This window comes from Diplotaxodon limnothrissa, linkage group LG5 (genome assembly GCF_057381915.1).
Source record: "Diplotaxodon limnothrissa isolate DT_005_m linkage group LG5, D_limnothrissa_male_GT1.1, whole genome shotgun sequence".
NCBI classification, from domain to species: Eukaryota; Metazoa; Chordata; class Actinopteri; order Cichliformes; family Cichlidae; genus Diplotaxodon; species Diplotaxodon limnothrissa.
In genome coordinates, this window is record NC_140600.1 from 32,155,451 (window position 1) to 32,182,799 (window position 27,349).

Here is a 27,349-nt window from a genome sequence, read left to right on the forward strand (position 1 = left end):
CTGTGATCAAGAGGACGGGGAAGGAATCAGTGCCTGGACAGAGCAGCAGTGATCAGGGTGCGGCTGCCCCGCTGTGACCAGACACATCTGACCGATGGCTCACAGCTGGACATCCATGTCTGGCTGTCAGGTCTCAGAGCGCAGCTCAGTGGGAGCTCTCCACTGCTGATAACATTTAGTGGCTGTGTACATAAACCCCTGTCTGATTCAACATTCACCATCGCTGGAGAATGACTGCATTGCTATACACTCCATCTTTCCCCCCATAACCCTTCCAACGGGTTACTGACCACAACACAAACAATGACTGAGTGCTCTGAACTCATTAGACAGTACCTTTCACAGGAAACCATAAAATAAATGCATATACTGTCTATTAAATAAAGCCAAGGCCTGTTACATGAAATTGCCATTTATCTACATGGTTTTGTGCACCAACATGATTCAAAAATAATTTCAAAGCATTTATGGAAGATCCAGAGTGTTTTGTTGGAGTCACACAGTAGACTCAGTGCAGAAAAAAAATCTTAAAGTAATAATAGCAGTTCATTGATACCAATAGAGAAATTAATACAACGCATTGCATGTTTTTCCATTCAGTCAACATCTCGCTGAAAAGTCCATTCACGATTCGGATTGTGTGCGCGAGGAAGAAAAATGTACGAATTTGTTTAGAAAAGGAAAACTGGCAGAAGAAGACCGAATATAATGCAGACGCATTACACTCTGTAAAGTGTGTCAAATCTAAGCTCTTACCAAACAGAGTTCTAGTAATTGCAGCAAATCAAAGCACTGTGAAATTAACCACTCACTCAGCATGCTATCAAACAAGTCCCGACGTTTCGGGAGCGACTGCTTCTTTGTGCATGTGTTATGCATGTGCACATGCGGACACACAGCACCGGAGATGAACATGAGTGAGGAAGCTTTAACAGAGACTTAATGCACGTGGATTCTAATGTATAACCTGTCTCTTTTTGTATGACTACACAGGTATTCAGTTTGCTTTAAAAAAAAAAAAAAAAAATCAAGAAAATAAACTCAAGCCCACCGCCTTTGCAATCAGTTCTTCTGCTCCTGAACTGTTTAATTACAATAGCTATCTCTGAGTCATCGTTTTATGGCAGGTCATGTGCATTTGATATGTACAGTACAGGATCATGATTGGGGTGCAAAATACTTCTATTTGGCAGGCTGTGAGGAAAAAAAACACTTAAATTTTCTTTAGTGAGAGGAAGCATGGTGAGAGGGAGTCTTCATCACAAAATATCACACAATATAGAAAATTACTTGCAATGAGATTTTTTTTTTTCCTTTTTCTTCAGTGTTGATTTCACTGTTTATCAGTCTGATTGAAAGTGGTTTTGACATTGTCTGTGGCAAAAGTTGTCTAGTTCACTCTTTTATATCATCTTTCCCGGGGAAACAGTTGGGTGTACACATCGGATCACCTAGTCTCCTCCACACCTTGCCTTTCTGAAAACCACAGAGAATTTCTGTGTTTTTGAACAATGTCCAAAATTAAAAACAAAAACAAAAAAACAAAATCCAGGCCTTGTCGAGAGCAGTCTCCTCAACTCTTCCTTGTGTTCTTTTTTGTTGCCCTTTTAAAGGGTAGCTTTCCTACTCAGTTCATCTAGTGTTCAACCTTATATCATCTATAAATTTAGATAAACTCCTTTCCTTTTTCAGTTTTTCTTCTTTTTTTTTTCTTTAAAAAATTCTTTAAAAAATTATCAGAACAAGCAAACCAAAAAATAAAATAAAATAAAATAAAACAACATCAATGAAAAAAGGTGGAAGATTGAAAAAAATGCGTTGCTGGTCACATCTAACCTCCCATGTTTCTGGCTCTAAAGGTGGTTTGGCTGTGGGCGGTCTGATGCTTCTTCACAAGGACTTTTGTATTCCTAACTCTCCACAGCTGATCCCAAGGATGGAGGGAGAGTCAGGGTAAGGGGATAGGAGGAGCACGGAGGGAAGTGGAAAAGGGAATGGGAGATGAATGGCAGTCTGGTGGGAAGACCAGACACATTGTCACATGGAAAAAAAAAGAAAAGAAAAAAAAACATCAACTCCATCCTCTGCACCCAGAGCCCTGCATCCCAACCGCCTTATTTTTCCCTCTGCTCCACTTGGGAGGGTCAAACCTCCACCGACTGGATCTGGTTCATCTGTGCCCGCATCATCTGGACACTATTCAAGATCTTCTTTTGATGGCCTGCTAACGTCACACCAACCCTCAGGATGTCACTGGAAGTACAGACAGAAGCAGATGTTAGGCTGATGTTACCACAGGCTATAAAACAGTCTTTCACGACCTATTATTCCATCTATCTTTCAATCTTTCCATCCACCCACAATATGCATGTAAAAGACAAACGGGCATTTGCCAAAAAAGTCAGAAATTGGTAGCAACATATCGCCACATATCACAGTATAATATGACAGCATAAGACATGACACAAGCATTACAACTGAAAAAAACACATGTATGAAAAACGGTTTGACAGTAATCGAACGAAAGCATGAATGGTTTTGACAAGACACAGTTGTGTGTCCATGCACTGAGGTTAGAAATAAAACAAAAATAAAGCTTGAACGTCAGTTGTTTTTTTGTAAAGGAAGTCTTCTGGCTGTCTCTCACCACTAAATCGAATGTATACAATGCCAAAATCGCAACATGTTTTTCACTAAAGTCTACCATAGAGAACATCCGTTACAAAGATCATGAGTTCCCGCTGAAATATCCAGTCCCACATTGTCTCAAGGCTTCGGCCCCAAATATCGCTTGCTTATAATGTGTTTCTTATCCATAAAATAATTAGTTTTCTTTCTTCTACTGCTAAGTCTCAGCAGTAATCAAAGTTGTTGAATTACCCATTACCATCTGTTTTCTTCAAAAGAACTGAAGCTCAACATTTCTGTGAAACAATGTCAGGCATGTGATACTGTTATACACTGACAGCATTTTTTTTTTATCAATTTCTCTACATGTGGCACTCTTAACAAGATTCTATTTTATATGTTTGGGGTAATTGTTCTCCTAGTATTTCATGAAACTGACCCCACATTCTGATGTTTCCTCTTAATCTTTAAAGTGAGGTCAAAGAGAGGCCTGCTGAACACATGGCAGAGAATAAAGGCTGATTTTATAGCTCTGAGCTATTGTGCCGATGGTTCAGCCTTGCAACTGCATTATTACAATCTGCTAATTGCATGCAGTGCTTGCGTCTTTTCGAACAGGCCAGAGGCAGAGTCTGGTGCTCGTTCAAGTTTTAGGTATATATGAGACTCAGCAAACCCACTTCTTGTGATCTTTTTTTCCCCCTTTTTCCTTATCGTATCCAGAATACCAGCAATCATCAGCACTTACTCCATGGTCATCTGAGACACCACATCAAATGTAGTGAAGTCCTCATTGGCAAAGCTGTCTTTATACTGGCCCATCTTGATGGCATCCAGCCACTCATCCACAGTGCTGAAGCTGGAGAAGTCTGGGATGCTGCGGTCCAGGAGAGGGAGATGAACACTGAAGGGGACACAAGCAGGGCCCGTTAAGAACAACGATAATACAAAATGGCAGCTTGAACATCAAAGCCAGTCTAGACCACCTGGGTATGATTCAAAGATGAATTATTACATTACATTTTCAAAATTTGAGACGGAACTTCCAAAAATCCCACCGGCCTTATCCATGAACCAATATTTTCCAAAGTGATTCCTCATAAAGGGTATTTTCCAAATGAAGTGATAGGCTTCAGGGAGCCAATATATTCACTCAGTCTATGTGGAAAATTTGGCCCTTGGTCCTGCAGTTCACCACAAACTAAACTACAGACGGGGATAATGGAAATCAGTAAACCCTGGCTCTCAAAGGAAACTAACACCCAGAGCAGAAACGCTTCAAATGTTTTGAAAATTTTGAAAGTGCTTCAATCGAGGATTTGCCTGAAGCATTCGTGGGAAGGATCTGATCTATCAAACCAAGGCTTTAATTTACATAACCGCTCGGCGCCATGGGAAACAAGAGACAAAAGTTGACGGTGCTGTGGATGACACTGTAGCAAGAGGACGAATTTAGAGAGACAGAGTCTTTTTATGGAGAAAGACTCTGATGCTTATATTCTATCATTGACAAAATCTGTTTTTCACTCACCCTGAAGATAAAGGGGTCGTCGCCTTCAGTGTGTTAGGATTACGGATCATCTTGTCAAGGTTGTTAACAATCTGGCTGAACTTGGGCCGGTTGTTGCGGTCCTTCTGCCAGCAGTCCAACATGAGCTGGTGAAGGGCACTGGGACAGTCCATGGGCGGGGGAAGCCGGTAGTCCTGCTCAATGGCATTGATGACCTGCAGGGGGAGACAAAGATTTCTAAGGGCCGCTATGAGGCTCTACAAGGAGGAAACTGATTTTTAGGGAGAAGAGATTTAAGAGCCAATTCTGGAAGATGTGAAGACATCTTTCCTTAATTATAAATAACAATATGATAGTTTAAAATACTGAATTACATGGGCTACATTTGAAAGTATGGATGTTTATCTGACAATATATTATGATACATTACGTTATTAGATTGTTAATTGCAGCAGTGCTTTTGAAAATAAAATCATGTAAGGTAGGAAAAGGAAAAACAAAAAAGATTTACATTTTTATTTTTTGGTAAACTTTACATGTATTTAGTGATATTTCTAAGACTTAGAGAAAAAGAAAAGTATCTTTGTTCAGAGTGCCAAAATAATGGCTCATAAAACTTTGAAAAGTTATAAGAAGCAGCTGCTTTTTATTGGGAAATTAAATCAATTTAATTTTTTAACGATGTAGTATCCCACGCCTAAAAAAAGAATTCTCAATATTTCCCTTACAAATACAGTTATTAATTATTATTATCTTAGCTTTATAATGCTCCATCCACAGTAAAAATTCATCACAGCCACATCTAACACAACTAAATCCCGGCGCTGATGCTTTCATTTCTGATTAAATGAAACCATCCGTTAAGCAGTGAACTGCTACAGCCATTACTTTGTGCATTAGTGTGCAAAGTAATGGCTGAAATATTTAAATTACTTTTAATTACAGTTATTCCATATATATATAATATATGTGGAATATTTTTGTACAGAACTCACTATGTTAATTCCGATTTTGAAGAGGTGTGAAACTCTAGTTAGGTCAGTAGGAACATAAACCTTATTCCAACAACTTCACATTTCCCCTTACACTCTGCCAACAGTGACTTAATCTCCGGCCTTTAAAATGTATTTAATGCTTTCTCCCCATTAAGCCACCTTAAATATGTGTCTGACGTGTGCCATGGATGTTGTTGGTCGAGGGAGAACACAGAGGTGGTGCACGGCTAACAGAGTGAAACAACTCAGAGGACACTTGTGACAAGGATGCCCAATCCCCTGCTCATTATCAGGACCATTAAAGAAGCTCCATTCAGACCCAGATTAATCTCATTCATGAGACCTCCAAACGAGGACCCCGATGGAGCAGAAACACTATCTGGAGCTGCTAATAAGATAACTGTTGAGGTCCTCAGTCCCTCTTAGCACATTAGTGTTCTCACTTTCAATTTGAAACTATTTTCATTATCTCTCTCCCCATAATTTGCTCTCCCATCCACTACCCAGAGGGAGATAGAAAATGGAGGCTCCAGTCAAGAGCAGAAATTGTCCACTGAGCAGGGCTGTGCATTTCAAATGATCTGATTATGTCTCTGTGGCGAGTGCGGGGAAATTTTCATATAAAGCCCATGTGTGAAAGCTGCTGTTTAGCTAAGGGAAAGCAGATACGATGGCAAAATGCCTCTCTAAGGAATTTGAGGCTGTAATGAAACTCAGACACCCAAAATGTACCCGTAGTAAGGCCTCATTTAAAATGTTTCAAGGGGAACTTTGTCTAAAGAATTAAGAACAGCCAATTTAAAAATTATTTCAGCAAAAATTAAATACATACATCTTGATTAGTCATGTCCCAGTAAGGCCTCTCTCCGTAGGACATGACTTCCCACATGACAATCCCATAGCTCCACACATCACTAGCAGAGGTGAACTTTCTGTACTGGATAGCTTCGGGTGCAGTCCATCGGATAGGGATCTTCCCTCCCTGTGAACACAAAGGGCACAACCTCAGCAAAAGACGCAAGACCGAAACCTGACCGTCACAGTGTCCTGGCTCCGGAGAGAGACACTGTTCATGGCAACAATGCTGATGGTAATCCAAACTGGGAGATGGATATAACAAAACCCCTGGGAGGAAAGTGTGGTACATGAAATACTGGAGAGAGAGGAAGTAAAGAACAGGTGAAGGGGTGATATTTGTCTTGATAGGGAAAGCAGTCTGGGAGTGCACTGTAGTATGCACGCCAGAGCTTAACTTAACCCTTAAAATAACCTATAAAACTTTCTGCCAGCAGCAGACGAATGGAAGCCACGTGGTCATTTGCAAAATCATGTAAATCATTTAGAAGACACAGTTTAATTGACTGCTTGTGTGTCTCGTGTCTCATTAGGTGAAGGGAAGACTTGATTCTTTCATACCAAAGCGCTAGTGTAAGTAGGATCCGACGTATCATCCTCGAGGAAGCGTGAAAGGCCGAAGTCTGACACCTTGCACACAAGGTTGCTGTTGACCAGGATGTTTCGGGCAGCAAGGTCACGGTGCACATAATTCATGTCGGCAAGGTATTTCATGCCCGAGGCGATGCCGCGTAGCATACCAACAAGCTGGATCACTGTGAACTGCCCATCGTTTTGCTGTAAAAGAGATGTATTGAATTACAACCACGTATTGCACGGAGGGGTTCATAAAGAGGAGAAATTCTGGTTCACAGCAGGACAATATGTGCATACAGTTAGACCATCAGTGCAAATTCATCTTTAGATTTGTTAATTCTCAACCAAGTTTAAAAATTGTGTTTTCGGGATCATCAGTCATGGTTTAATATTAAAAAAAAAAAAAAAACTTTCACTGTCTTGCCTTAAACTTTTTATTAAACTTAAAAAAAAATGTTGTGTCCAGCTTGAGACTCAAAAAGACTATACCTAAAAATACATCCAAAAGGGACATGGTGCTGTGCTCATACACTATAGGCATTATCTATTTGATGCACCAAATAAAATGTGACATTTCAAGCACCACTGGTGATGAAGAGCAGTGGTGTTGTAATGTCACATTTTTTATGCTTAGAGCTTTTATTTTGTTGCATACAATTTAAACATTCTTTTTTCAGAGATGAAAATGTTAATAATGTCATTTTCTTTCTTTTAACTCTTCCACACACTCTGCTAAAAATGTGCTACAAATCCACACTTTAGTTTAATATAGTTAGATTATATATAGAAAAAAAACATGTATAGATCTGCCTGAAACCCGAGCCCATAATGTCAGCGTAGAAAGTTACTATAACGTATTGGCTTTCCTTTAACAAAACACATGGAAGACAATGTTTGGGTTTGTCCAACTCTGCTCAGCACGGACGGGCAGGCCTAAGCTAGGTCTGGCTGGCAGTCTACAGCTGTTCCCCGCCCTGGTTTGGTTAGGGCTTTACCCCATACATGGGGAGCGTCTGGAGCAGTGGTGCAGCTGTGACTCCAACTGTGCACACCTGCACTCTCCCCACCACCCACCACGTTGCCTGGAAAACAAAAGATTCCACAGGATGGTGCATGGGAGCTCAGAGCCGGGTGTGAACAGACAAAAAGGCTAAGAAGTGGAATTGGAAGGGCAGGCAAACAAGGCCCAGAGCACAGCCAAATTCCTCTAGCCCATTTTTCTTTCAAACACTTTGCTGCTCATTAGCCGAGTGGATGCTTCTCCTCACGTCAAGCTGCTCCTCCTTGTCTACCACAGCAATTAAGCAGAATGCATTATTCATGAAACTTTTCTGACAAATACACAGTGCCACCTCATCTGAAAGCTATGTTTGCATATACTTTAATTGGAAAGATTCATCCAAAGTCTTTGGGGTCAGACTAACTGGAAGTAATACCCATGAATTTGTGAATGAAGGTCTAGTGTGACTAATATGAAAGCAGTGTTTCACATTAGAGACAGAATTTCATTTTTTGTACTTTCTCACCTCATATTGAGCTGCAGACACAACCCCCAGCCTTGATCGATCTATTCCTTTCTCTACCTTGCTGCAGGTTTGCTGCAGAAGGCAGCAGGGGAGACAGTCCTCCTGCAGGCAGCTCACTGCAGTGACCATTTAAACAACCGCCCACCAATCACCTCAGAGAAGACACAAACCATGTTCGGAGGCTTTGACACTGTCAGCAACTGTTGTCATAAACTGTCACCATGAGGCGTTGCAGGCGTTCCCTGTTGCTTTGAGTACAATGTGCTGTCAAATATGTTTAGCAAAGATCTAAATATACACAAACACCATGAGCCACAAGATCAAATTCCAAAAAGAGACGATCCTTTCCCTCTCAGAGGTCAGAGGCAGAATGCAAAGAAAGATTTTGAAACCAGTCTGAGCAGTATACTGACAGGAGCTTGGATGTTTGTTTCTTAAGTCATGGCCTAGGAAAGCTAAACTGGAGGATATCATTTAAAGAGATAGAGACTGTTCTCTGGTAGTTAATAATTAACCAAAAATACCATGGGAAACAAAGAAGAAAGGCAGTGGTTCTGGTGTTCACTGAGAAAATGGAAATTAAGCAATAAGGCTAGATTAATCCATATAAAATATACAAATCTACTAGTCTAAGATGCATTTTTATTTCACTCACATCCCAAGACAGATGGTAAAGGTTTGTCTGATATCTCATCTCATATCCAGTATCATTTTTAAACATCTGACATCTCATTTTAACTCTAGCAAAGTATCTTAATTATTTATGGGGGTTGTAAATGGCAGAGCATGCCTGCCTCATTCTAATATCCTTCTCTGGTTAAGATTATGAAAATTAAAAATCTTGGGAGCAATCCTTATTTCTTGTCAAGGAGTGGTTGGTGGGAGGGTCTTTGTATCCATAGTCTGATATGTATGTGCATCCATACACATTGCAGCATATTAAGTAGAAAGAGTAAACACAAGTAAAGACAAGAAAAATAGAAAAGCACACAGACAGTGCTGCAGTCTACCTTAAAATGCTTCTATATTTATTATTGGTTTCACTTTGAAGAGAAACTCGGAGTAAAAAATGTTAGTGTTGGGGTGAACACACATTCAGTGTGTGTGAGATGCATGATTGATGAGAACAATTTTAACACTGTAACTCACTGACTATACTGGAGAGATTTTATGAATAATATTTCCTTGAACTAAGACTAAACGAGTGCATAAATGACATCAAATTATTTGAGAAGTACTTGTGTAACTGTCAGTGTGCGTTTGCGTGCACGTGTCTATGTGCAAATACCATTTAGTATTCTTGGTTGTGATGCATCTAAATAACCAGCAAACTAATATGACTGAATGATTCATGTTTTCATATTAACACTGCAATCTGAAAACCATCCTACTTACAAAATGCAAAAGCTGCAATTTTACATTTTGAGAAGAACTTCACAAACTGTAATTAACAGTGCATTAATAATCAGGAGATGCTAAAAAAATTCAAACTGACAACTGTGCATTTCTTCAACAACCATTGGAGGTAAATTTACTGAAGTGAAGCTAATTAGCATTAATTCCGTGATTTGGCATAGCAACTAAAATTAAAAAAAAAAAAAAATGAAAACCTTGTTTTCTTGATAATAATATGCTCTTGTCATAGTAGGGGTGATTGCCTCTTGTCAGTTTTTGACAGGTAGTTAGCAGGAAACAGCAGTTGTCTAGTGTAACAGACACTGTTGTCAAAAAACTCATTCTGCTAATACCATCACATCAGTTTTTAGGCTTGTCACAAGAAAAGCCCTGAATTGAGACCTCTAAGATTCAAAGCAGTGAAGCAGTTCATCTTGTCAGTGTGTGAAGTTAATGTTACTGTTAGCAAAACAGCTGCAATAAAGAGCTTTCAGTTTCATAAGTCAGTCTGACTCACTGCCAGTTTGTCATTATTAATATACGGCTAACCATGCAACTAGCAGCAAACATAAATCAGTGCAATAATTATCTCATTTAGTACTATGTAGACCACATAAATTAAAATTTGTAGAAGAAGACTAAATCACAGGCGCAATATTGAGACAAAAAAAAATCTATCACGGATGAGACCCAGGCTAAATAATGCAAACATGTAGTCACTTACTCTGAGGAAAGTGTCCAGAGATCCATTTTCCATGAACTCAGTGATGATCATAACGGGACTGCTCTTGGTGACCACACCTTCCAGATGAATCACATTAGGATGGTCAAACTGGCCCATGATACTGGCCTCGCTTAAGAAGTCTCGCCGTTGCTTCTCTGTGTAGCCAGACTTCAGTGTTTTTATCGCCACAAACATCTCCCGTTTACCTGGAAGCTTTAGGTTGCCACTGCACACCTCCCCAAACTCCCCTGCAAAGAGGTTGCATAGAAAAAATTGTTTAATTAAAGTTTGCATCAACTGCTATTTAGAAATCAGCAAACATTGCGTCGTATTCTGGCCACGTTTCAGTCAGATTTTTCCATTACCTGCACCAATGACCTGTTCAATCTTCACACAGGATATATCAATCTCCTTCGCAAACTCCCTCACAGCCTCATTGGGATCCTCATATGTGAACGGATCAATATAAATCTTCATTCCTGGAGTCACTTGTAAAAAAGGAAAGTACAGCTATAATATTTGATTCCTGTGGTCATGCTTACACTGCTGTGGCTTGACAGCCAAATGCAGTGAGGCACATTAACAAGCAATTCACCTTGCATTCACACACTCCTGTACAATTATGGGATTTCTGGTGTGACATTCAAGCGATGAAGGTTGAAAGATGGAAGCAGTAGTGTAGTTACAAATAGAGGTTATAAGTAGTGCCTCATGGCTATCGTGCATGGCTATTCAGGCAGCAAGGACATGGTACCTCCAGTCCTATGATAAGGCAGGTTAAAATATATATGTATAATCTCCTGTGAGTCATAGTGCCATTAACACCCAGGAAAGAAACCTGGACCATATATCAGAATTGCTTAGCCCCACTCCAAGAAATAAATTGGCTATCCTAAGCCCTAGTGCCAGGTAAATTGGCTTAAGGTGGCTTTTAAGCATTCAGGGACTTAAGTGTCCCAAGTTTTAAATCCGATTATTAAGCTCATACCTACACATCAAGCCAGAGGCTATTTGAATGGATACTGAACTAATGGTCCACTGCAGAGCTAGCCGAGCTAGCAGACTGCCTCAAAACCTGGCACACAACGCTGAAGAAACACGGTGCAGAGACGAACAGATGGAGACGATCTTACCAGGAAACCCCCCACCCCATTTACTAAACCCTAAAATCTCTTCCCAAGCTGTAGCACTGTTTAACAGACCACCTTCATGCGATGGCAAAGACCACCAAGAGCAAGGGCAGAAGTCTGAACTGTGACTGGTGTGAGGACAGAATGCACAAAGGCACACTGGCTTCTGATGTTAATAGCTGTGAAATACCCACGCCTTTCACTAGCACAGTGAAACTGAACTAAACTAGAATTCTTCACACAGAGGATTTTACACAAAAAAGATGAAGCAGAGTGGTAATTACAAAATAAAATAAACAAATTTAGATTAGGTCATAAACTTGAGCTCAAAACAGATCTCTGTTTCTCCAATCATGCAGGACAGAGACAGATTAGCTTTAAGATCTTAGATGAAGCAGTGGTGAAATTACTCAGTCCTTTTTCACAGATTTATCTCTGCATTATTGTCCCTATGATATTGCACTGCCTGAAAACGAAGAAAATCATTGAGTAATTTCATTCATTCAGAGTCTTTTGAATTTTTTAACAATGACAAATGACTCACGTGCATTAGCATGCTAATGGCCTTAACGTGAGTAAAGACTGACCTATTTCTGGCACAATGGATTTAGTTAACTATGAAATGTGTTTCACAGTACACACAGACACGCACACACAGACACGCACGCACGCACACACTTGGAACACTGGTTTTGATGTGGTTAAATCCAAGCTCTGAGTGAGCAGATCCAAATAACAAAGTGGGGGACGAGCAAATAATGGGGTGCTGTGCAGGGCTGTAGCCAAGGACACCAGCATGCAAGGTGGTAGCCATGGAGACAGGTGTGTGTGGCAGCATGAGGTCTGAGTGATAGCCATGGAGATGACTATGTGACGTGGTAGTCATGGAGACAGGTGTGTCTGGTGCAGGAGGAGGAAACAATGGTGACCGCAAGCAGAGAGGAGTGGTGGTTTACTCACTGTGGCCACTGGTGTAGTGCTGCAGCTTGTCTGTGTATTCTGAATCTGCCCTGTCAAAGCCACGCCTCCTGGGGGAAAGACAAAGAACTCTAGCACTGGTTCAAGGAAAAGGAGCAGGGAGGAGGAGAGAAACAAATCAAACGGAGAGAAACAAATCAAACACCCCCAGGTCTACCTAAACTGAGGAGATTGCTGCAAGCCAGGACTTGGTGAGCAGAGAAGCCTTTTGCTGTACAGAGAAAAGTATCCAGCTATGCAGTCGTACTAATTCGATTTTCTTTCCAGTACACAACAGTTGGGCAACTGCATGAATCTGCATGTCTCTCCCTCCTTCCCCAAGTTCATATAATGATAACATGGGTGGGGGTTATTGGTAAACACATAAATCTCAATTTTCAATTAGATAAGCTTGTACAGTAATCGGTAACATCACAGAGACTCTTCAAACAGAACATGACAGAGGTCTTCTTCACAGATAAATAAATACAAAAATATCAGGTATTGCCAATTCCTACAGATCTTCCAATAAATACTTGAGGCTTTCGCCAAAAACAAGTTAATCCCTCATTGACTGCTAAAATCCCCAAATTCAGCTACAGAAAATGAAGAAATTTGTGCTCAAGTTTTTTGTTACTAAGACTCGAGTATCTGTTACTTAGCACTGTAGGTATGCACTTCATCGTTTCTGCTTATGAATCCAACTTGTAACTAAGCGCACCACCATAACCAGATATCTCAGAGCGCCACCCTAAGTTCTGGCTCAAAACAAAACAAACAAAACCCTAACAAGATTATACTTCGGTTAGATGAAAAAGCAATTTTTTAAATTCTGTTTCTGTATCATAGTTTTAGCCACTGAGCTAGTTTTTAGTATTACAGACTTAACTTAATATATGGCACATCAGATCAGATTCTTTTTACCTTTTTTTTGCACTGTATGATCTACAGCATAGGTGTCAAACTCTGGCCCGCGAAGCCATACCAAATTACTATTAGAGCTGGCCTACTGGTATTATACAGCTAATATATATATTGTTTAGTATTAAGCTTTGCTTGTTCCATATTCAGTTTTTCAGCAAAACGTGTTTTAGTCCATAAGAAAAGATTCATTCTTATATGTGGAGGAATAAATATATTTCAATAAATATTAACATTAGCCCGCAACTTTGTTCCAGTTTTGAATTTTGGCCCACTGTGTATTTGAGTTTGACACCCCTGATCTACAGTATGTCATCACGATCTATGACAGTGACATGTCTAAGCAAAATAGCCTGCCTACATAGTAAAAAAAGAAAAAAAAAAAGGGTTAGATCTCCTATAGAACACTGAAAAATTAATCTTGTCCATTCTTCTGTGAATTAAAATGCTGTACAGGTGGATGGCTACACTTTTAATTTAAGCGGCCATAATGAGAACTGAATTCTTAATCTTGCATTATAAACCTCTGGCACCGTCTGAGTGTGAGCATCCAAAGAGCTCTAATTTCAGAGATCCAGACTTTTATTATTAAAGCACATTTTATTATTTTTGCTGCTGCGAGACTGAAACTTATTAAGAATTAATATATGTTAATCAAATTGTTTTCATCGCTGCAAAATCACATTTATGAAGCCATGACCCCGAATAAGCTTACTAATAAAAACTCAACAAATAAAAAGTGCTCATGTTGCAGGCCTGTTCAGACATTATATCAGCGAGCAGTTTAATAAACTCTGTGTCAGAACTGACTCACCGATTACAGACGATGATGATGACAACCACCGCGATGAGGAACACCAACCCAGCAGCTGCTGAGCCAATGATGAGAGGCAGCTTCTCCTGAATGCTGGTGTTGTATTCCGCTGTAGAAAGAAAAAAGATATATAGATAAACACAGATAAACATGTGTCATGTAAAAATACACACACCCACGCACGCAGAGTCACAAGCTGAAAAATATGGGCAAGCGTCTGAGCCACTGCATATGGAGGGAGCAATGGGTGACAGACAAACATACGGCTCGGTGAACCGATGAGCATTTTGGCATCTTGACTGGTTGCATGCACCATTTTCCAAAGCACAGTGAATGTGTTCAGATGCCACAGATATGGACAAATCATCTGGCAGAAAGTGTGTGAAGTGAGAGAGAGCATGTTTGGGTGAGACCCAGACTGATCAGGCAGCCAAAAATGGGAAACCAGCTACTGAATGTGCACACAGCCACGGCGCCAGATTCTTTTCTTGAGTACCACGAATGATAAACAACTTTGCAATCTTCCAGACAAATGGGTGTGTGAGTTTCCCACTGCTTTTTAGTAATAGTTAATAGTTCATAATACGATGTAATGTAGGTGGTAGTAGAAAAAAAACCACATTTATTAATGAACAATATTCACCACCAAGATGTTATTTACAACTACGTCATGTTTGTATTATTTATTTTTATTATTTACAAAGTTGTGTGGGGCTAGAAGTGTTGCCTAAATCATTAATAACATATAATAAACTCTTTGGAGTCTTCAATCATTCATCAAGAATAAAGTTAGTGCAAGTGATTGATAGTGTGCTGATGTAGGTTGCTGGAACTCTGCTGAGAATTCGCTGATGTAATAATTTCTCTGTACAATTGTATTTGTTTTTTAAACTTTGATGTGAATACAGTTTAATAATTAATTAAAGCATCTGTGCTTTTCTTTTGAAACCCCAGTTTCAAAAATATAGTTACAAGCACAGTAGTTTCTGTTTTTTCTGTTTAACTTTTCATTTGCTAGTCATTTTTCCTTTCGTCTTCTTTCAAACACACACACACACACACACACACACACACACACACACACACACACACACACACACACACACACACACACACACACACGTTAGAGTCTATGTTTACACAATATTTACAGGTACGAGACAGTTTGATACCTGTAGCATTAGCACGGCATCAAGGATATTTGTATTAAAGGCTGAAGACGGCACCGCAGGCACAGGAAATATGATGTTCAGAGGGGGAAAACCCAGGCTTGGTTCTAAAATTAAACAATTCCACTGATGTCTTCTAAATGTTCTTCGTCTTTAGTTATATTGCAGTACAAAGATAAGGTATCGCAGTACCTTGTGTTTGACTTGAAAGCTTAAAAACAAAAAAGCTACATTTTTTCTTTTCATAAAGAAATCTGTTTAACAACACAAAGGAAAGAAATCTGCAGCGCTGAAAAGGAGGATAGTAATTATTATACGAATAAAATATTTAAGATTGCTCTTGCTGAAAAAAGGACAATGGAAATAAGAATATGACTTCAAGGCCTGTCTTATATGGTTTCGGGTATTGGGATTGTTTACACCACAACATGCTTCCTTCGCATTCCAGCAGCTGTCTGAATTCATACTATACAACATGGTGTGTCGGCAGGCCACGCATGAAAGGTGATAACAGCCCTGCGTGCTCTGGTGAACATTGGCTGAATTCTCACCCTCAGTCATGGTCTGGAAGTACAGTTTGCCACTGTAACGTCCAAACCCAGCTACGGTGCGGGCCCGGACCTGGAACACGTAGATGCTTCCTGGCTTGAGGCTGCGGATGACTGCAGTGTTGGTCTGGCTTCTGATAGTGGTAGAGTTATATTCTGATTGGTCCTGCAAGAAAAAAGCATGTTAAAGAAAACAAAATGTTACATTTGGGAACATTGGTAATAACAGTCTTATAAGAATTATGAACTACTTCTTAAAGTAGAACCCAGAAGAGACAAATAATTCAATAGTATCGACAAGCGCAGCATCTAGCACTTATAAGGAATTTAATATATATATAGATATGTATATTTTTCTTATCTTCATTCATCACGCTGTGTTGTTTTAAACTGTGTGTATATTAATCACATTGTACCTGCTATGTTTGGAGCTGGAACAGTGCAGAGGAAAAAAAACACTGATAAATTTCCTGACTTCTCTACATTTCTTTTAAATTCAAGGTAACCTCAAGAGAACTAATATGAATCATTTGCTACCACAAAAATAATGCAGTGCTTAATAAAGAAGCATGACTGAAAGTGCTCCAACAGCCGCAGTTAAGAAGGTAGAGTTGGTGGCAGTTCTAGGTCAGTCGGCTTCTTTGAGCCATACGTTGTGATGATCAGAGTTGTATTTCACCACCACGCTCTTCCTCTCCCGAAAGCTGACAGGTTTGAGAGCAGAGACTCTTTTAACTGCTCCCTTCAATGCAGTGCTCAGCGCACACTTCTGAGTCACAGCAGGGGTCAAGATGATTGTTTTGACAGCTCTCTCCAGCAGTGTCAGAAAAAGGAATTATACTCAAAAGTGGAATGGCTCAGCATGTAGACAAAAGCTTGACAAATGCTGCTTATGTGTGTGCAAATACGTGTGTGTGCTATGTCTGTGAATGGCTATATGTATTTAAGTGAACGTTCTGCTCAAATCAATGCACGTTTCTCACTTCAAGCGTTGTTGTGAGAAAGTATGCCTATTTGGTGGAGCCTGCCCCTTAAAAACTATTTTTACAGCAGTCAGTGTACCATTGTTTTAACCACAAGTCTGCATCAGTCCCCAGTGGCTGTTACTGCAGGCCTGAGCATGGCTTCCTTTCCCAGTGACGTCTGCTCATTCTCTATAAATGAAAGAGGGTTTGACAAGCTCTTTCTACAAGCTTTATATGATCTACTGTGGGCAGACATTCTGAATTTAAATTAACAAACAAACAAAAAAAAGCTTAACAAATGACACTAACTGGCCACTCCATTAGATATACCTTACTAGTACCTAGTTGGACTCATGCTGTGCCATTTACACTACGCTCAGTTAGTTCTAAAGTGTGCAACAGAAATGTGCCCATATTATTACACCTCCACCAGCAGCCTAAACCTTTGATGTCAGGCAGGATGGGCCCATGCTTTCATGTTATTTATGCCAAATTCTGGCAGAAATTCAGACTGATCAAACCAGGCAACATTTCTCAGATCTTTTATTGTCCTGTTTTGGTGAGTTTGTGCAAATTGTAGCCTCAGTTTTCTGTTCTTAGCTGACAGGAGTGCCACCCTGTGTGGTCTTCCTCTGCTATAGCCCATGGTTCAAGGTTCAACATTTGCGTTCAGAGATGCTCTTCTGCATACCTTGGCTGTAATGAGATGATACTGCCTTCCCAATAGCTTAAAGAGGTTTGGATATTCTCTTCGGTCATCAGTATAACCCAGAGAACTGCAGCGAGCTGGATACTTTCTTTTTCTGACCATTCTCTGTAAACCCTAGAGATGGTTATGTGGGAAAGTTCCAGTACATCAGCAGTTTCTGAAAAATTCAGACCAGCCCGTCTGGCATCAACAACCACACCACATCCAGAGCCACTTAAATTCACTTTCTTCCCTATTCTGATGTTTGGTTTAAACTTCCGCCTAAATGTTCTGTGTTGCTGCCATGTGTTTGGCTGATTAGAATTTTTTATATCAAACCAAGCATCCTGTGACTGTATTTATTTATTCTAAAATGGGAAAAAAAGAAATTGAATTCATTTTTATGAGTACGAGTAAAGAGTGTGTGTTCAAATGAATGTGCATGAGCTGTACCTTCTCATAATACCGCAGTTCATAGTCTAGGATGACTCCATTAGGCTGGTCGGGCTGGGACCAGGAGAGGGTGATGCTGTCAACAGTACGGCTTACCTGGTGCATTATAGATACAGTCGATGGAGCTGTAAAGAGATAACAACAACAGCATATTAAGTAAAAAGCAAATCAATCACCACCAACTTCACAGTCATGCTCAGGAGAGTTTTACAGGATCTTTAAAGTCACAGCCAAACACTGGGTTCTGCAAAGGTGTAAGGCTATAAAATCTAATGTAATAAAGTGGAGTCTCCTGTTGGAGAGTTTCATGGCTAGGAAGCATTTCAAGTTGGCAAGTGACAACACTAGCTAAATCACATAAACAGCGTCACGGGACTTCCCAGTATCAACCGTGACTTTCATGGGATTAATTCCCGCTTGTTTTACTGTTGATAACAGACTACCTTCTACAAATAAATCATTTTAAAATCACCAGACCATCATATATTACATGAAGAAAGCACATTTTGAAGCCAAATAAACTAAACAAATTGAGCAAATAACACGAGCCACAAAGAGTCTACACAAAATTCTTACCAAGCTGTTTTTGTCCTCCCGCATTCCTGTTTTATTAAGATTTTTTTTTAAAAATGGTGTTTTCTCTGCCAACATTTTTTGCAATTCCACCATTTATAAAAAATAAATAAGGCTGACTGTTGACTGTGATGGACTGGCTTAGTAATAAGATTAAGTCAAGCTGATTTTAAAGAATGCTGCACAATTGTTTGGCTGGAACGTTAAGTATCCATTTTCTAGTTAAATATTCAAAACTTTTGATCTGTTTGCCTAACAACAACAAGTAAATGGCCTAAAAGGTAAATCCCTCTGGTAATAGTATATAGTTAGGAGTTTTAATATTTGATCACACATTTGTCAGGTCTATCTTGAATAGTATTCTCTGTGTCATAAAGACATTCTTTAAAAAACAAAGCTTGTTTTTTGAATTTTTTTGAAACATTTGTTTTGTTTTTGTGAGTTTAAAACTTATTGGGCATAGAGAGAAAATATTTTTCAAGGTTGTGACATTAGTGAAGTTCTTTTTTCTTTTATGTAGCAAAACAAGTGAAATTATTTTTTACTCCATTGCCTGATTTTAATCATACATGTGTTTTCGAGCAAACTGAGTCACAAAGTAATTTAAACGTCTTACATCATGGGTGGTCTACTCTGGTCTTACACAGCTCAGTGACCTAAAATTCTGTCAGGTCGGGGGGGGGGGGCGTGAACACCTCAAGTCATCTAACATCCATTATGATTAGTTCAGGGTGCTGCAGGTCAGTGTTAAGCTAAGAGAAGCTAAAGGGAATGTATGGGAAGTCTGGCAAGGCCTCCAGGCCTTAATGTCTGCTCCTCTGAGTGTGTGTGAAAGGGTAGGGTGGGTTAGGGTGTCAGAGAAGGAGGGGTGCTGGGCAAGATTTATGGACACCAAGCCCCATGCTCATCCCCTACAGACCCGTGCTGCTCACACACACAGCCCTCAACCAGCAACAAAGTGGCTCCCCAGAGTCCCAGCAATAAAGTCAAAAGTCTCTCCACCGGCACGCGTTCTCTATGGAAAATCCACTGACTGGAAAACTACAACTGCCACGCCTCTATAATCTAAGACTCTAAGGCTGTGTGTGTGTGTGTGTGTGTGTGTGTGTGTGTGTGTGTGTGTGTGTGTGTGTGGCTTTTTCATATTCAATAAAACTTTCATTCTTGTTGTGAAACACTTACAAGTGAGTAACAGGAAGGCACATCTTTCTAACTACTGTCCTAAGGCAGGGGATAAAATATCATATATAAGTAAACATATTGACTGAATGAGCCAATGACTAAAAAGTCCCATTTTTAATCTTACTCATTATAATTAACCAATCAGCCAAGCTGTTAATGCCCTCTGACCAAAACAGAAGCATCTTTCTGATGCAACAAATTATGATGTCTCATATCAACAGTGATATTAAAGGCAATGAGTATGTTCTCATGTATTACTGCCAGAAGATAATAAATTGAGGTTCTGTATTTCATCTCAGCAAAGCACTTAAACCATGACGGCCTGTGACTCTGCAAGTACATCATGCCCCTATCCTTGAGCCAGAGGTACAGTAATGTATACAGTATCCAGCCAGGACACCAGTCATAGGAATCTCTTCCATCTCCAAGTTCTTTTGCTAGTTTGGTTGCAGTCACAAGACGACGGCCTAATAAGGCAAACTGTGACTCTAAGGAGGACTCACGAGTATCACATTACGGATGTACATAGCATATATTCAAGACTGCCACATGGCCTTTCCTGCATAACATTTCTATTAAACACACAGTGCAGCCTTGCTTAGTAACCTGATACAGGGCCACAGAAACAAAGGCAGCTCATGTATTCATGTTCAGAGGATGGACACATGCCAACATCGAAAGCTGTTGGAGGGGAACACTGTGGTTTTCTTCTGTTAAAGGACAACTTCCAGACAGAGTGGCAGTCGCCATGTCTGGGCTCAAGAAACCGATAAGGGGCGGTGCAACTAAAAACAAACAGATTAAGATTAAATGATGACATGACTGAGGTGAATACTAAGTAAGAATACCAAGTGTTGAAACATCACGCTTGCAGGGAAAATAAGAATGCATTTATGAATATAAATCCAGCTGTGCTGAACTTTTCAAGTCAGTTCAGTACACACATTTCAAGCTAAGCTGACGTTCCACCAATTGACTGCAGAATGTAGAAGTATGCCAAGTCAGCCTTTCATTGCATTAAGAGCTACAGCACTGATTCACATATGAAAACCATTTTCAGACATCCCATTGATGTACTCCAAAACTACAAGTCTCCATTATATTCCAAATCTTAAAGTGTACCGAGAATTCTTTTCCACAAGTCCATCTATAATTTGAAGGGTTGAATAAATACTTGGTTTCCATTGTGTCAACATTAGTCACTGAGTTATGCCACTAAATACATATTGTAGCTGTTTCAAACAATTTTCTTTGTTGTTACAGTAATTATTTTTAAATCATGTGGATCCTGCTCCATTAAAGATAATTAGGAATTAAAAACAAAGATGTGAAAATCTTCCCTACCATTTAAACGAAGTAAGCCAATTTTCTGTCAAGTAAGATCAATGTCTTCATAGTGAGTGAGCTGCGCTTGCAATGGATGCTTTCGTTTTCTCAATGAATCCTCTGTTCATGTTCTTAAAACTAATGAAGCAGCTATAATGGCAAAGACAGAGATTGCACATTCATATAATTTGATTAGATTGCTGAACCTAAAAGATAAATGCTGGGACCTAACTGGAGTATTTTATTATTTTCCCATACGTTACAGAATAGTGAGGGCACCAGGACAAGGACTGTTAGTGATAATCACAGCCGATACAATATCTTTGTCACAAGCATGCTTCTTCTGTTTCTGTGCCCTCGTATGATTATTATTTATTTTGTGTGACTGCATTTAACTTCCTGAACTCCAGTATAACTAAACTTATAAATAGCTCAGAGATAATCAGACTAATAATCAAATCAAATAATGAATACGCTGGGGCCTGGGGAGGAGTGCAATCGCATTGCTTAATTGTGAGAAGATGGGAGGCCCCAGCTGTTATAGGAGAATTAGGTTTCAGACCCCACATTATTAACCCAGCCTGGGATCTGATATGGAAGACAGTGCTTTTGGAGTCTATTCTAGCATGACACTCTGGCCTTTGCTCACAAGCAGAGAATACAAAGGCTCTGTTTTGCTTAACATCACTAATAGATCTTTCGCTGTTATGTTCTAACATAACAGCGACTTCCCTAATCAATTATAGACAGGGTTTAGGGGGATATTTTCACTCATTTAAATCCAAGGCAATTTAATGGGGCATGCTTCTGCTAACACACATAGATAAGTGTGGCTTTCCCATGGAACCGGTGTGAGATTAGGACCTAGTACTGCTTTGGTGAAAAAGAGAGTACATGCCCACTGGAGAGCTCCCTCAGTAGCTACATACCTTCAAGGGCTTTTTTTCCTTCTCGCAGTAGGAATGCTAACCTGACTTAATAGCACAGCATAGAACAGCTGGAAAACCAACAAGATAGATGTTGCGATTTGAGCTGTGCTCTACACATGTCATGTGTTTCATGATGAAAATGGAAAGGCAGGGGTTCAACTAGAAAAGTTGATAAGCCCAGCTACTATGACCAGCCCAAGAAACTACTCACCCATTATAAGGCCATTATGTTACCTGAGGCAAGAGGAAAAAGCAACTGTGTAGATGCAGCTTAGTTTTTTTCTTTTACTTTTTTGTAATCTTGTTTCAGCATCTTAACTTTCTGTCTATATCCCTTTGCTGTGTGTGAAGGCCCAAGTTAGCAAGTGTTAGGGGAAAGGGTATAAGCTTAATAAAGTCTGAACTTCACTGTCAGGCCATCTCTTTATGTTCTGCTCTATTTTAAAAAGCAGTCTCCTTCTTACACAGCTGATAATTACATGAAATTTATTAAAGTGCCCATTATCTGTGCTGGAAAAACATTCTTACATTACTTGTGCTGGAGAGCAGCTAACCTGAATTAGAACTAAAGAAATACAGAAAAGGGGCTTTTAAGATATTTGATGGTCGATTTCAGCGCAGACAGGGGCCTCCTTCAGGGTTATAAGAACTGAAAAAGCTCCTTTAGACTGAGTTACATAGCGTTATGTTTGGCTGAGCAGTGGTGGGAAAAAAAATCACAGTAATCAAAATAATGATTTTACTTCCTGCAGCTAACAGATGACACCACCTGATGGTTTAATACTTTTCACTCTGTTCTATATCAGTCAACGCAGCACAGCCAAAAGGTGAAAAACATTCGCTGGCACATGAATCATGTTTCTGAGAAAGTATATGTTTGAGGCTTTTTATCTGCATCTTTCTTGCATCACTCTGTGTCTGCAACCATGTGGCTCTGATTTGATTAGATGTTCTGCTGCAGAGAACCATGCTATGATTTGGGGAAGATGGGGGAGGTAGCAAGAACAGGTCAGGGCTTGTAAATCCCTTTTTCCTTTCATTGTAAAAAATCAGTTTCCCTGCAGAGCAATCTCTCCCAAAGGGCTCAAAGCAGCTGGTCTTCTACCAGGCTCTCTCCTAAACAGGCTGCCACTGCTCCAGTCTCTCGACTGCCGTCCATTTATTAGCAGCACGTTGAGATGTCTTAAAGAGAGAAGCCCATATTTGCATGTACTTTTAGCATGCTGGCAGCCTGCCCTGTTTCCCCAGCTGAAAAGGATTGCGGCTTCTATATCTATAAAGATTTTCCAGCGCAGTTAAGCTACAAAAGTGAGATTTCAGTTCATCAAGCTTTAAACCATCTGCACTGGAAAAGATTTGCGGACTTTAACGCACTCACACATCTATAAGCTAATTCTAAAATAGGCGATTCAGAGGTTTGACCAGTTTTCAGATGCTTTCAGAGGTTAGCGTTTAATTCTAATCCAATATATAAAATCTGCAGGCAGAAGAAATGCAAGCCAGGTTAGTATATGTGGACAGAGGGAGGGAGGGATATTTATACATTTTATAATCAAAACCAGTACATCTCTTTAGTGACTGCATGTTGGTGGATCTAACAAGGACATGCATGGTAGTGAATGACTGTCACTACAAAAGTTGATAGACTGCGAAAATAAACCAAGGGCAATCTTATACCAGACGGTTTCATGTGTTGTATATAAACACAAGAGAAACTGTCAAAGCTGCTGCCAAATCACACGGATTCTTAAAATTCTTAAAAGTTTTCTTTTAATACAACAAACTTTGTACATTCTCACCCACCCATTTCAACTGTTAAACACTTCAGATGGACTAAAGAATACAATATGTGTGTTGTTTGCTTCTGTGAGCAGACTTGGGCATTACAAACAAAGTCTGAGCTGTCTGGCACAAGGATATGCGTGGAATTACATTTGTGTCAAAAGCAGCACGCGAGATAAAACATGAGCACGAGAAAATAACTTCATTTCATAGACGCAGGTATTCATTGCCTCTCTCAGAATTCAATTCCTCGCTTGTAAATTCAACAACCCGTACACGTAGAACAGAGTTATCATACTTTTATTTCATACTGCCTTTTTGTTTTTAACTCAGTTTAGTTTCAGTTAGTTAGATTTTCCTGTTTCGGTTTAGTTTGTATTGTTTGGAAAAGTTTAGTTTTAGTTTTGTTTTTATTAGTTTCAGTGTCTTATTTTATTTATCATTATTATCATAATTATTACTATTACTATTATCATTATTATTATTATTATTATTATTATTATTATATGGAGGACGTGTCAGAGGCCAAAATTTAGGAAAATTTGTACAGATATTACAATAAAAAGTTGGCTCCGGATATCTTGTGGATATCCAGAGTCTCATTAAACAGGTCTATCAGGTTTAGGTTAACATGTTAAGCCATAATAACTGCGTTATGCTATATTTGTGCACTCTTGTCATGACAGACTATAGGAGTGCAGTGGTTTCAGTCTCTTTTAAAGATTTCTTCAGTATTAAAGTGATCTGGTCATAATTGTCAGCACTTCCTTGGCTACACACACACACACACAAAAAAAACAAAAAACAAAAAACAGCTGATAGTTAATTCCTACCAAAATGTCTGTGAATGTTCTCAGTCAAGGAGCTTGGAAAGAAGTCCAGAAGTCCGTAAAGAAGTCCAGATGCTTTTCTTTCCAAGATCCTTAGACTTAATTCACCAACTTTATTTTGTAGGTTGTGAAGAAGTACAATATGAAACAGTGCCCATGTTGCTACCCAGTGAATCTCACTTTCAAATGGTAAATTGATCGCACCAGGCACAGAGGTTATGGTGTCACTGCTTCGAAAGTGACGAATCACATTAGTTTCCTTCTTCCTCAGTGCTCCACCCTCCCGACTCTCAAAAGTCAGATTGATCTGCGTGAGTAGAATTCAGCTTCGTGATCAGAGCTGCCTGCGAGAGTGTGAATCCGCTGCAGAGTTTGCCAAGCAGGCGCACTCATGTGAATGATGAGTTCTCTCTGAATTCAGTCCATACGAGTTGCTGAATTTATGTACAGGAAATTACAAAGTAATTTAACTGTTTGTGATAATGAATATCCACACTTGTGAAATGAAATGATTTGTTCTTGATTTTGTTTTTCCTCGCACACCACTTTTGACAAATATAATTCCACAGGTGTGGAATTAAGTTCTTGACACACACAGCTCTGAGAGGAACTGAAGGAACTCCATTTAATCAGCACTCTAATTTAAATGTATTTAAACAAGTTCTAAACTGCCATCTACAAGGAGAAAAACTCCAGAAGCATGTCAGTGTTTTACAGGGTTGGAATGACCAGGCTGTTCTCATTCCCTGGGCACCATACACTGCTGTAGTTAAAAATGCTGGCATCAGAGATACGCACAAGGTGTGTTTTGGCATCAGGGACTTGATGAACCAGGCTGTTCTAACCTAGGAAGGTTGAGTGATTTAAATCTGATCCCCTGGCATCACATTTAAAGCAGGGCATGGTTAATGAGAGGCATATTTGAACTTAAACCTAACTGTGAGTTTTTGGTGCCTAAACCTAGCCAGCAAGTAAAAATGCAAGTAAATATGAAATAGTGTGTATTGTGCAGTCTCCTGACATGTTTAGGACTTAATCCACCAGCACCTATCTGATCTCCAAATACAAACTTTATTTAATATCTTTCTGCTTTCAGTGTACTGAATTATCTACACCGTGGGACACCTTGTGTGCATATCTGAAACCCAAGTAACATCTAAGAGAAGAGCAAAAACGTAATGCACTGGGATAAAAATGTGTTTAAAAGAGTGGATAGTGTAACAACGTGAAGATATGAAATCCAGTATGGTGTGACATCCTTCAAATGGAGATCTGTTTAAAGATAATTTATTTGACAGCGATTTAAGCAGTGTCCTGATTTACTATCACTCTCATTTAACAAATCTGAATATGTACGAGGATTTACACAAGTTCTGTCAGTTCCTGTCACTCCCACTCAGTAGCTCAGAAGTAATGATTATCTAAAATAAAGAAGATGTGTAAATTGCATTTACTACACCTGCTTCATTTCTGTGTCAATGAGCAGCAATGACTTCTGTCTTTACATTGAAGTCATTCTTATCTGCATAGTATGAAGTTGTTATAATGAGTGGCGCACAATAGCACAGTTTCCAAAAGATCATCTCACATTATAAAGTTCCTGACCCCAATTTACAGTTAATACGTTCAAGTGGATGAGAGTCTGCAGCTTGTGTGTTCAGTATGATCCGTGCGAGCGAATCAAGGCTACATTAAAAAATGAGAGGTATTCATGACGTGCGAGCAGGAGCGGGGGGAAGGTGGCGTGTCACGATCACACCAGAAATTCCAGACGGGAAGAAGACAGTTGCTCAGACAGTGACAACTTTGTTTTCCAGCCGCCTTCAAAGGAATACTTGGTGTACATGACTGCAGGAATTTGAGTGTGTTTTGTAAACAGAAAGGTTGAGCGGGGACACAAAAAGAGGGGATCAGGGAGAAAGTCAAAAGAGACAAAAGCGGGGAGTGGCACCGAGTTTATCATAAATCCATTTGCTTAATTGACGAAGTTAACTCCATAAAGTTTATAGAAAATCACTTAGAAAACAGCGAGCTGATTACGTTGTCACCCCTTTTTGCTTCATGACCTTTATTTATTATCTTTTTTAATTATCAGAGCTTCATGCTCTTGAATGTAAAAAGTAAATAAATGATTGCACGCTCAGTCATTTATGCACCTCAGTGTATAGCTAATACACTCAATGTTAATGAATAATGTATTCACGTTACGCTCAGTTTGACAGCCCACAGACCAAAAGATCATGGCCTTTTCACCAAGATGCATATACAGCTGAGGTGTTTTTTCTGTTCTGCTTTCCTGTATAAATGGAAATGAGAGGGAAAAGATCCATAAAATCTACCCTGAAAAAAAAAAAATTCAAATGACTACTGAAAGATTTATGAATAAAATCAATTAGTTAACTAATTTAGAGAATCCATGTGCTAATTCTCTTCTGGGGAGTCATAATTAAAATCTTATTGCTTATTTAAAGCCTGTAGCTGTGGCTCAGGTAGAGTGGGTTTCCAATAATCGCAGGGTTGGCAGTTCGATCCGTGGCTTCTCAACATGCTGAAGTGTCCTTGGGCAATACACTGAACCCCAAGTTCCTCCTTTTGGCTCAGTATCAACAAGCACATGAATGTGGTTTATGTATGGGTTGCTGGCTTACTACCAGAACAGCCTTCTCTCAAGGCTCTGTCAGTACTGAGGTCCAGGTGCATGCTGAGGCCTCCTGTCTGTCTGCCTGGCTGACCTACACTGGCACCCACCATATGTGCCCTTCTCAACACCTTCTGTCACTGTCACACTGCGTGGCATGTATACCGGTGGTCCCTGTCTGACTCTCAGTTTATTTTCTATTTTTCAGCTTGCATCTCTGGCATTTTGCTGATAC

At 39.7% G+C, this 27,349-nt stretch overlaps 1 protein-coding gene across 1 annotated transcript in view; it reads right to left on the reverse strand.

Annotated features, from left to right (window-relative positions):
• Positions 1-2,144: 2,144 nt before the first annotated feature.
• Positions 2,145-27,349, reverse strand: part of ephb2b (eph receptor B2b) — a 75,248-nt gene continuing 50,043 nt past the window's right edge. Inside the window, exons 6-16 of the mRNA XM_085353534.1 lie at positions 17,855-17,979; positions 15,752-15,914; positions 14,032-14,140; positions 12,300-12,367; positions 10,575-10,697; positions 10,210-10,457; positions 6,550-6,765; positions 5,966-6,115; positions 4,160-4,353; positions 3,377-3,532; positions 2,145-2,253 (exon numbers count right to left, since the gene is read on the reverse strand). Of these exons, the coding sequence (XP_085209660.1) occupies positions 2,145-2,253; positions 3,377-3,532; positions 4,160-4,353; positions 5,966-6,115; positions 6,550-6,765; positions 10,210-10,457; positions 10,575-10,697; positions 12,300-12,367; positions 14,032-14,140; positions 15,752-15,914; positions 17,855-17,979 (1,661 nt within the window). The remainder of the gene's footprint in view (positions 2,254-3,376; positions 3,533-4,159; positions 4,354-5,965; positions 6,116-6,549; positions 6,766-10,209; positions 10,458-10,574; positions 10,698-12,299; positions 12,368-14,031; positions 14,141-15,751; positions 15,915-17,854; positions 17,980-27,349) is intronic.